Consider the following 10229-nt stretch of genomic DNA (forward strand, 5'->3'; position numbering starts at 1 on the left):
AAGAGCCTGCAGTAGGTTAAACTGGAGAAGATAAGAGCCTGCAGTAGGTGAAACTGGAGAAGATAAGAGCCTGCAGTAGGTGGAACTGGAGAAGATAAGAGCCTGCATTAGGTGAAACTGGAGAAGATAAGAGCCTGCAGTAGGTAGAACTGGAGACTGCAGAGAAGTTCTTACAAAAATTACATTTGAGCACCCCCTGGAGGCCAAATGTATTTTTCCTCTTCCCAGGCTGAGGACCAACGTTATCCTGCATGGTTTCTGGCTTGGTACCAAATAACAACATGGAATCTTCTTCAACCCCCCTCCCCAAAAAGGTGCCATGACACTGCTTTTTTTCAGAAAGCTTATTTTAATTATTGTAATGTTTTTATAGCTCATTTACAACAAGCAATTCACTGAAATTAAACATATTAGTTTGCTTGATGTTGTTATCTTTTGCAAGATAAATAATTTTAAACATATTTTCAGCATCAGTTGACTTTGTCGTAATTTATCATCAGTCTTTTCAGTAAAAATGAATATATATTTTGTTTCGGAGTATCACACTATGATATGGATGACAAACAGAGAATAAGAAATACATTAGATTTTTCAAATAAACAAATTGATAGCATATTATTCCATTCATGTAGAATGTTTGTTCTTGTGTGTGTGTCTGCATGTGTGTGTATGTGCATGTGTGTGTGTGTGCATGTCTGTGTGCATGTGTGTGTGTGACCCACCCAAAGTGACGTGTTCCTGTGTATTAGAGGTTGTTGCAGGGCTGTGGGCTCAGGTCCCAGTGCTGAGGCTCTGATGGTTTCTCTAATGTCCAATCAGCAGTGTGCATGGCCAGAGTCCCACGCCCCACACGACCCCAACATCTCTGTATTTACAATAGTTCTGGCCAGTCCCCCTAAACTGAGAATGTGCAACAACAAAAAAGTATACAAGAAAATATACAGACTTCTAAGTGAGTAAAACTGAAAGAGCGAGAGCAGTTAACAATAAATAATCAATCCAAAACATTAACACTTTCCATCTCTCACTGGGAAAAGCAAGTGAGCCAAAATAAAGGTACAATAAATATGAACGGTCATTTCCACCTGTAACTTCACTCTTTTAAACATCAAATCAAAAGTTATAAACAATGTTTAAATAAACGCAAACTAGTGTCTGTAAACCCCTGGAATTCATGTTGTATTCTGTCTGATTCTCACTCAATACCTGTATTAATGCTATCAGTGCAAATTATTACTAGGCTTGTATATATTTTAAAGACACACGAACCCACTCTCATTGCATATCATCATTACACCATTGCACTAAATCTCAAGAGCCTGGCACTCACACACACGAGAAAGAACACACACAGACACTCACAGTTGCACAACCACCCACATACAACACACACCATCTTTTTTATCCCATCCAATATTACTGTACTATATACTACACCTCCAACCAGGAAGTGAGATGTGTAACTGGAGATAAATAATTGAGACTCAGTTACATCTCAGTTACATCTCAGTTATAGTCCAGTTATATCTCAGTTACATCTCAGTTACATCTCAGTTATAGTCCAGTTATATCTCAGTTACAGTTCAGTTACATCTCAGTTACATCTCAGTTACATTTCAGTTATAGTCCAGTTATAGTCCAGTTATGTCTCAGTTGTATCTCAGTTACATCTCAGTTACAGTTACATCTCAGTTATAGTCCAGTTATAGTCCAGTTATATCTCAGTTATATCTCAGTTACATTTACATCTCAGTTATAGTCCAGTTATAGTCCAGTTATATCTCAGTTATATCTCAGTTATATCTGTTATAGTTATATCTCAGTTATATCTCAGTTATAGTTCAGTTACAGTTATAGTTCAGTTACATCTCAGTTATATCTCAGTTATAGTCCAGTTATAGTTCAGTTATATTTCAGTTATAGTTCAGTTATAGCTCAGTTATATCTCAGTTATAGTCCAGTTATAGTTCAGTTATATCTCAGTTATATCTCAGTTATATCTCAGTTATAGTCCAGTTATAGTTCAGTTATATCTCAGTTATATCTCAGTTATATTTCAGTTATATCTCAGTTATAGTTCAGTTACAGTTATAGTTCAGTTATATCTCAGTTATATCTCAGTTATATTTCAGTTATATCTCAGTTATAGTTCAGTTACAGTTATAGTTCAGTTACATCTCAGTTATATCTCAGTTATAGTCCAGTTATAGTTCAGTTATATCTCAGTTATATTTCAGTTATATCTCTGTTATAGTCCAGTTATATCTCAGTTATAGCTCAGTTATATCTCAGTTATAGCTCAGTTATAGTCCAGTTATATCTCTGTTATAGTCCAGTTATATCTCAGGTATATCTCAGGTATAGCTATATCTCAGGTATAGCTCAGGTATAGCTCAGGTATAGCTCAGGTATATCTCAGGTATATCTCAGGTATAGCTCAGTTATAGCTCAGGTATAGCTCAGTTACATCTCTGTTATAATCGAGTTATAGCTCAGTTATATCTCTGTTATAGCTCAGTTACATCTCTGTTATAGTCCAGTTATATCTCAGCTATATCTCAGGCATGGCTCAGGTATAGCGCAGGTATAGCTCAGGTACATCTCAGGTACATCTCAGGTACATCTCAGCTATATCTCAGGTACAGCTCAGGTACAGCTCAGGTATAGCTCAGGTATATCTCAGGTACAGCTCAGGTACAGCTCAGGTATACCTCAGGTATAGTCCAGTTATAGTTCAGTTATAGTTTAGGTACAGCTCAGGTATAGCTCAGGTATTTCTCAGGTACAGTTCAGCTATTATGTGTTTCTTTGTGTGTTTGTTTGTCAGGACTGTGTTGTGTGGAGGGGGAAATCAAGCAAAGTCAATGACCAAAACAAATCCCCAAACACAAGAGAAACATTACCCAAAGAAAGCAATGGAAAATTGTTCAAGAGATTTACATTTTACAGTCTCCAACTCCTGTTAGAAATCGTCATTAAAAATATATATTTATATAGGCCATTTTGTCTGTTAAATGTGTTATATATAAGTTGCCTTCATGTGTGACGAAACATAGAGCGAGAGAAAGAAAGAAAGAGGCAGAGAAAGAGTGGTCGGGAGGAAGAGGAACACACACACACACACACACACACACACACACACACACACACACACACACACACACACACACACACACACACACACACACACACACACACACACACACACACACACACACACACACACACACACACACACACACCACTGCTCAGAGCGGCCAGTGAGAACACTGTGTGTGGGTTGTTGAGGGGTCTTTTTGGAAGAGTGATCAGAGAATTGGCTGCGGTGCTCTTCACACTAAAGAGCTGAACATAAGAATTCTGCTGTTGTGCATTAAGAGAACATTCAGCCTGGGATCTACCTGCCTGTTGCAAACAGGCAGAACAACCAGTGCTTTTGGAGAACAGCCAGGTGGATTAGAATGGTACTACTGTACGGCTGACTGTGTGTGCGGTACAGAAGAGACCCAGTGGTTATACTGTGAGGTCTTCCATTGTCAATGCACACAGTGAGTTTGCACACAAGAAAGACACCCCCCTCTTTCCCTGTCTGCACCGCTCTGCTCCTCTCTCTGTAGAGACATGCTAAAAACCTCCCACCATCAAAAAGGAGGGAAAAACAGAAAGACGGGTGGCCATTCTTCTTCTTCTTTTTCTCTATAGGGTCTTCATAATATCCGCCATTTTCCTCAACTCCCATCTCTGAGTCCTCTGAGGACGCATGCACAAGTTCAACTTCTGAGTTTTCATTTGTGCTGCTTTTTAAAAATGTTCTTGCAATGCTTTTCGTGGGTGATTGAGCAAATGCCTGTCTTGGTTAGTGGGATGTTGTTCATAGAGCAAAGTCTCTTCACTAGAAAAGAGCCTCCTCTGGATTAGAGGAACCCAATAGGATCTGTGTGTCCTTCCATAGTCTATGCACTCTCCTTCTCTCTCTCTCCCTCCTTTTCATGTCCTGAAAGGAGAGGGGAGACAGGAGGAGGAGAGAAGGCTAAGGGATATAAAAAAGGAAGGATCAGATGGATGCTGATGGTTTTGCCACCTTGTCGGCGGGGATGTCAAAGGCAGCCAATAAGACAGAGAGAAGGAGAGGGAGAGATGGTGGATCATTTACCCTGTGCTAATCCGGGGACGCCCCCTGCCCCGCCCTGCCACACCCAACTGGGTCACCCCTGTCCAGTCTTTGTCAGTACTCACCACACATTGATGATATATTCATATTTATTAAATACCGTCCATGTCTATCTCTCTGTGTTTCTATTCATGTGTCTCTTATTCTGTGTCTCTCACTCTCTGTGTGTGATAATGTTTACCCTCCTGTCTCTATCTTCACGTGTCCCTCTGTCTGTCTTTCTCTGTGTCTTTCTCTCTCTGTCTCTCTGCCCTGGTTGGGCTGGAGGGCAGACTGTCTGAGGGTGGTTGGGGGGATGGGGGTGGGTTATGGGGCAGCCTCACAGCCTCTCCCGGGTGGGGATCCAGATGTAAGGCCCCGACTGCTCCTCGATCACCGTCTTCACCTTGTGGTAAACCTCCTCGAAGCTGTCTCCTTCCACCACAGCTGGAGAGGGAGAGAGAAGGAGGGAGAGAGGGAGTGATAGAGAGAGAGGGAGAGAGAGACAGGGAGAGAGAGAGAGACAGAGAGAGACAGAGAGAGAGAATGTCAGATATGTATCTGTGTGTGGTGTCACAAATAAAAAAAAATTGAGCAAACATCAAGATCAAGTCACACTACACATGCAGTGTTAGAGGCTAATTAGGTCAACACATTCCTGCTTAAAGGAATTACAGCCCACAGTGTTCTAGACAGTGTTACCTGAGAAACACTCTAGAAAGTCCTGTTCCAGTTTGAGAGCACGGTCCATGCCCTTTCTGGCCTGCTCTTCTGTCAGTCGAGTGTTGATCTCTCTGCACAACAACAACACACACACACAATTATATAGCTAGTGTGTGAGTCTGTGTGTCCGTGTGTGTGTGTGTGTGTGTGTCCGTGTGTGTGTGTGTGTGTGTGTGTGTGTGTGTGTGTGTGTGTGTAAGTGTGTGTAAGTGTGTGTAAGTGTGTGTGTGTGTGTGTACATACAGGACATTCTCCAGTGACTTGGGCCGGACAAAGATGGCAACGGGGTGAAGCTGAGCGGCCTGTAGTCTGCGGACAGCATTGGCCGACACGTCCAGTATACAGTGTTTTCCTTGCTACTCACAGAAAAGGAGGGGCAAGGGGAGGGAGAGATGGAGGAAGAGAGAGGAATGAGGGAGAGAGGGGAGGGTGAACAGAGGGAGGGAGAGAGAGAAGGGGGAGAGAACAGAGGGAGGGAGAGAGAGAAGGGGGAGAGAACAGAGGGAGGGAGAGAGAGAAGGGGGAGAGAACAGAGGGAGGGAGAGAGAGAAGGGGGAGAGAACAGAGGGAGGGGGAGAGAACAGAGGGAGGGAGAGAGAGAAGGGGGAGAGAACAGAGGGAGTGAGAGAGAGAAGGGGGAGAGAACAGAGGGAGGGAGAGAGAGAAGGGGGAGAGAACAGAGGCAGGGGATTCAATCAGCCAGATCCCTTTTCACTTCGTAAGCCAATCAATACAGAACAGCTGTTGTTGTGAGCATATTAAATAATGTAGATTGGCCTAATGTATTATTATTATTTTACCTTTACGTAAGGTAAAGTCAGTTAAGAACAAATTCTTATTTTCAATGACGGCCTAGGAACAGTGGGTTAACTGCCTGTTCAGGGGCAGAACGACAGATTTGTACCTTGTCAGCTTGGGGATTTGTCACCTTGTCAGCTCGGGGGTTTGAACTTGCAACCTCTAACCACTAGGCTACCCTCTCATGTCATCCCTCTCATGTAAATACAACATAAATATCACAATGATAATGCATCTCCAAAGCTTGATTCACAGGGTCTGTGCTGTCTGTACCTGCTCTGCCACCTGGCGAACACTCTGAACGCTGGTGCCGTACAGGTGGCTGTTGTACTGGCCCGCCTCGATGAAACGGTGGCTCTGGATGTCCTTCTCCATTTGTTCCCGTGACGACACAAAGTGGTAGTCCCGCCCGTCCACCTCGTACTCACGCTTGGGCCGTGTGGTGTCTGTGGGGGAAGGGCCAAGTGGTCATTCAGGCTGTCAATCAATCACCCTGTCAATAGATCAATGTAAACCACTGGAGTACTAAGCAGGCAAATGGTTACTCTGTGAAGGGTCAATACTTACGAGGGACACAAGATCCAAACTTGTCAGGGAACTCCGACAGCAGGTCATCATTTACCCTGTCCTTTATAGGACCCAATATTATGATGGGCCTCGCATAATGGACTACGTAGAGAGAGAGGAGAGAGGTAAGGGGATACATAAAGACATGGAATGAGCAGAAACACAAGTATAGTGTGAAAGGATAGTACTTCAGAGTGTATTCTCACCCTCCACTTGTGTGACTGTTTCATAGCTGTGTTGAGAATCATCCCTCCCTGGAAGCAGAACACAACAATACCAGTCACTCAGAGCCAGTCAGTCAGCTAGTCAGAGAGTCAGTCAGCAGTCAGTCAGTCAGCTAGTCAGTCAGTCAGTCAGCAAGTCAGCCAGCCAGTCTGCTAGTCAGCCAGCCAGTCTGCTAGTCAGCCATCTGCCAGTCTGCTAGTCAGCCATCTGCCAGTCTGCTAGTCAGCCATCTGCCAGCTAGTCAGTCAGCCAGTCTGCTAGTCAGCCAGCCAGTCTGCTAGTCAGCCATCTGCCAGTAGTTAGTCAGTCAGCAGTTAGTCAGTCAGCAGTTAGTCAGTCAGCAGTCAGTTAACTAGTCATTCCGTCATCTGCTAGACAGTCAGTCTGCTAGTCAGATAGTCTGTCATTCAGTCAGCAGTCAGCTAGTCAGTCAGCAGTCAGTAAGCTAGTCAGTCAGTCAGTCAGTCAGACAGTCAGTTAACTAGTAATTCAGTAAGTCTGCAAGACAGTCAGTCTGCTAGTCAGTCAGTCAGTCAGATAACTAGTCATTCAGTCGTCTGCTAGACAGTCAGTCTGCTAGTCAGATAGTCAGTCATTCAGTCAGTAGTCAGCAGTCAGTAAGCTAGTCAGTCAGTCAGTCAGTCAGCTAGTCAGTCAGTCAGACAGTCAACAGTCAGCAGTCAGTAAGCTAGTCAGACAGTCAGTTAACTAGTCATTCAGTCAGTCTGCTAGACAGTCAGTCTTGCTCGTCAGTGAGTCAGTCAGTCAGTCAGCAGTCAGTTAACTAGTCATTCGGTCAGTCTGCTAGACAGTCAGTCTTGCTAGTCAGTCAGTCAGTCAGTCAGTCAGCTAGTCAGTAAGTCAGCAGTCAGTCAGCTAGTCAGACAGTCAGTCAGTCAGCAGTCAGTCAGCTAGTCAGCTAGTCAGTCAGTCAGACAGTCAGTCAGTCAGTCAGTCAGTCAGCTAGTCAGCCAGTCAGTCAGCTAGTCAGTCAGTCAGCTAGTCAGACAGACAGTCAGTCATTCAGTCAGCAGTCAGCAGTCAGTCAACAGTCAGCTAGTCAGTCAGCAGTCAGTAAGCTAGTCAGTCAGTCAGCTAGTCAGTCAGTCAGACAGTCAACAGTCAGTAAGCTAGTCAGACAGTCAGTTAACTAGTCATTCAGTCAGTCTGCTAGACAGTCAGTCTTGCTCGTCAGTGAGTCAGTCAGTCAGTCAGCAGTCAGTTAACTAGTCATTCGGTCAGTCTGCTAGACAGTCAGTCTTGCTAGTCAGTCAGTCATTCAGTCAGCCAGACAGTCAACAGTCAGCAGTCAGTCAGCTAGTCAGTCTGTCAGACAGTCAACTAGTCAGCCAGTCTGCAGTCAGTCAGTCAGTCAGTCAGCTAGTCAGTAAGTCAGCAGTCAGTCAGCTAGTCAGTAAGTCAGTCAGCAGTCAGTCAGCTAGTCAGTCAGTCAGACAGTCAGTCAGTCAGCTAGTCAGTCAGTCAGTCAGCTAGTCAGCCAGTCAGTCAGTCAGTCAGTCAGCTAGTCAGTCAGTCAGCAGTCAGTCAGCAAGTTAGACAGACAGTCAGTCAGACAGTCAGCTAGTCAGTCAGTCAGCAGTCAGTCAGCTGCTACCCCCATGTCATTCTTCCTCTACTGATGGTTGAGCCACTCCCCTCCTGTACGCCTGCTTACCTTGAGACCCGAGGCTGTCTCGACTGCGATCCTACACAACACAGAGAAAACAGATGTTTAGACAGAGACAGAAGACACTGATGTAAGATCATTCATAGATGCTCACTAACTAATGTGCTTACCCTTTCTTTTGTGCCCATGCGAGACCACTCTTTCCTTTCTACCCTGAAGGGGTTAGGAATGAAAGAAGGCAGTAAAAGGCAGAGAGAGAGAAAGAGAGTGAGACAGAAAGAGCAGGAGACAGAAAGAAAGGAGCGTGTGAACAGCTGAAAGTCAAACATCTGCTACATGACCATAGAAAACAGCATCAATCATGCTGTCTATGCAGTTCCCCATACAGAAGCAAAACAACTAATAGTATATTAAAAGGAAAAAGCTGATCGAAATACAGTCACACACAAACTTCAACACACACACACACACAGGCGCACACACACACACACAGGCGCACACACACAGGCGCACACACACACACAGGCACACACACACACACCTGCTGTGAGGTGTCTGACCTGCGTTTGCTGGGAATAAAGCCGACCTCCTCAGCTTCTGTCGGAGGACTGACCCGTCTGGCCTGCCACCACTCCTCATCACCACAGTCCAGGACATGGAGCACGTCACCAAACCTGAAGCCCACCGCCTGGCTCAGGAAACCACAGTCTGCTGTCTTATCATAGTCAAACAGGGCCCTGGAAATGATGGAGGAGAGGTAGAAGACAGTTATAGAAGCAGTACAGCTTTTCTTTGGAGTCTAGTGGGTTGTCATGCTCTGGTAGTAGCAGTGCTGCGGTTGTATATAGTACATAGTGTTGTACTAGCCTGGCAGTAGCAGTTTTGCATTTGTGTGGCTGTGTATAGTATTAAGTGCAGTATTAATGAGTACCTGATGTAGAAGCCTCTCTTGGGGTTATATATAGTATGTAGTGCACTATTAACGAGTATCTGATGTGGAAGCCTCTCTTGGGGTTGTATATTATGTATAGTGCAGTATTAATGAGTACCTGATGTAGAAGCCTCTCTTGGGGTTGTATATTATGTATAGTGCAGTATTAATGAGTACCTGATGTAGAAGCCTCTCTTGGGGTTGTATATTATGTATAGTGCAGTATTAACGAGTATCTGATGTAGAAGCCTCTCTTGGGGTTGTATATTATGTATAGTGCAGTATTAATGAGTACCTGATATAGAAGCCTCTCTTGGGGTTGTATATTATGTATAGTGCAGTATTAACGAGTACCTGATGTAGAAGCCTCTCTTGGGGTTGTATATTATGTATAGTGCAGTATTAACGAGTACCTGATGTAGAAGCCTCTCTTGGGGTTGTATATTATGTATAGTGCAGTATTAATGAGTACCTGATGTAGAAGCCTCTCTTGGGGTTGTATATTATGTATAGTGCAGTATTAACGAGTACCTGATGTAGAAGCCTCTCTTGGGGTTGTATATTATGTATAGTGCAGTATTAATGAGTACCTGATGTAGAAGCCTCTCTTGGGGTTGTATATTATGTATAGTGCAGTATTAACGAGTACCTGATGTAGAAGCCTCTCTTGGGGTTGTATATTATGTATAGTGCAGTATTAACGAGTACCTGATGTAGAAGCCTCTCTTGGGGTTGTATATTATGTATAGTGCAGTATTAACGAGTACCTGATGTAGAAGCCTCTCTTGGGGTTGTATATTATGTATAGTGCAGTATTAATGAGTACCTGATGTAGAAGCCTCTCTTGGGGTTGTATATTATGTATAGTGCAGTATTAATGAGTACCTGATGTAGAAGCCTCTCTTGGGGTTGTATATTATGTATAGTGCAGTATTAATGAGTACCTGATGTAGAAGCCTCTCTTGGGGTTGTATATTATGTATAGTGCAGTATTAATGAGTACCTGATGTAGAAGCCTCTCTTGGGGTTGTATATTATGTATAGTGCAGTATTAATGAGTACCTGATGTAGAAGCCTCTCTTGGGGTTGTATATTATGTATAGTGCAGTATTAATGAGTACCTGATGTAGAAGCCTCTCTTGGGGTTGTATATTATGTATAGTGCAGTATTAATGAGTACCTGATGTAGAAGCCTCTCTTGGGGTTGT

General features: G+C 43.8%; 1 protein-coding gene across 4 annotated transcripts in view; it reads right to left on the reverse strand.

Annotated features, from left to right (window-relative positions):
- Positions 1 to 329: 329 nt before the first annotated feature.
- The window catches only part of dlg4a (discs large MAGUK scaffold protein 4a), a 180788-nt gene continuing 170888 nt past the window's right edge, over positions 330 to 10229 (reverse strand). For all 4 annotated transcript variants that reach the window (XM_090226670.1, XM_036968065.2, XM_090226668.1 and 1 more), the window contains 9 exons: positions 8651 to 8827; positions 8261 to 8303; positions 8139 to 8169; positions 6445 to 6492; positions 6239 to 6340; positions 5945 to 6117; positions 5117 to 5229; positions 4853 to 4944; positions 330 to 4597 (listed from right to left, as the gene is read on the reverse strand). In XM_090226670.1, coding sequence (XP_090082796.1) covers positions 4491 to 4597; positions 4853 to 4944; positions 5117 to 5229; positions 5945 to 6117; positions 6239 to 6340; positions 6445 to 6492; positions 8139 to 8169; positions 8261 to 8303; positions 8651 to 8827 — 886 coding nt within the window. In that variant the 3' untranslated portion in view covers positions 330 to 4490. The remainder of the gene's footprint in view (positions 4598 to 4852; positions 4945 to 5116; positions 5230 to 5944; positions 6118 to 6238; positions 6341 to 6444; positions 6493 to 8138; positions 8170 to 8260; positions 8304 to 8650; positions 8828 to 10229) is intronic.

The sequence above is a fragment of the Oncorhynchus mykiss genome, chromosome 29, assembly GCF_057628025.1.
Source record: "Oncorhynchus mykiss isolate SJ-2025 chromosome 29, ASM5762802v1, whole genome shotgun sequence".
In the NCBI taxonomy this organism is placed as follows: Eukaryota; Metazoa; Chordata; class Actinopteri; order Salmoniformes; family Salmonidae; genus Oncorhynchus; species Oncorhynchus mykiss.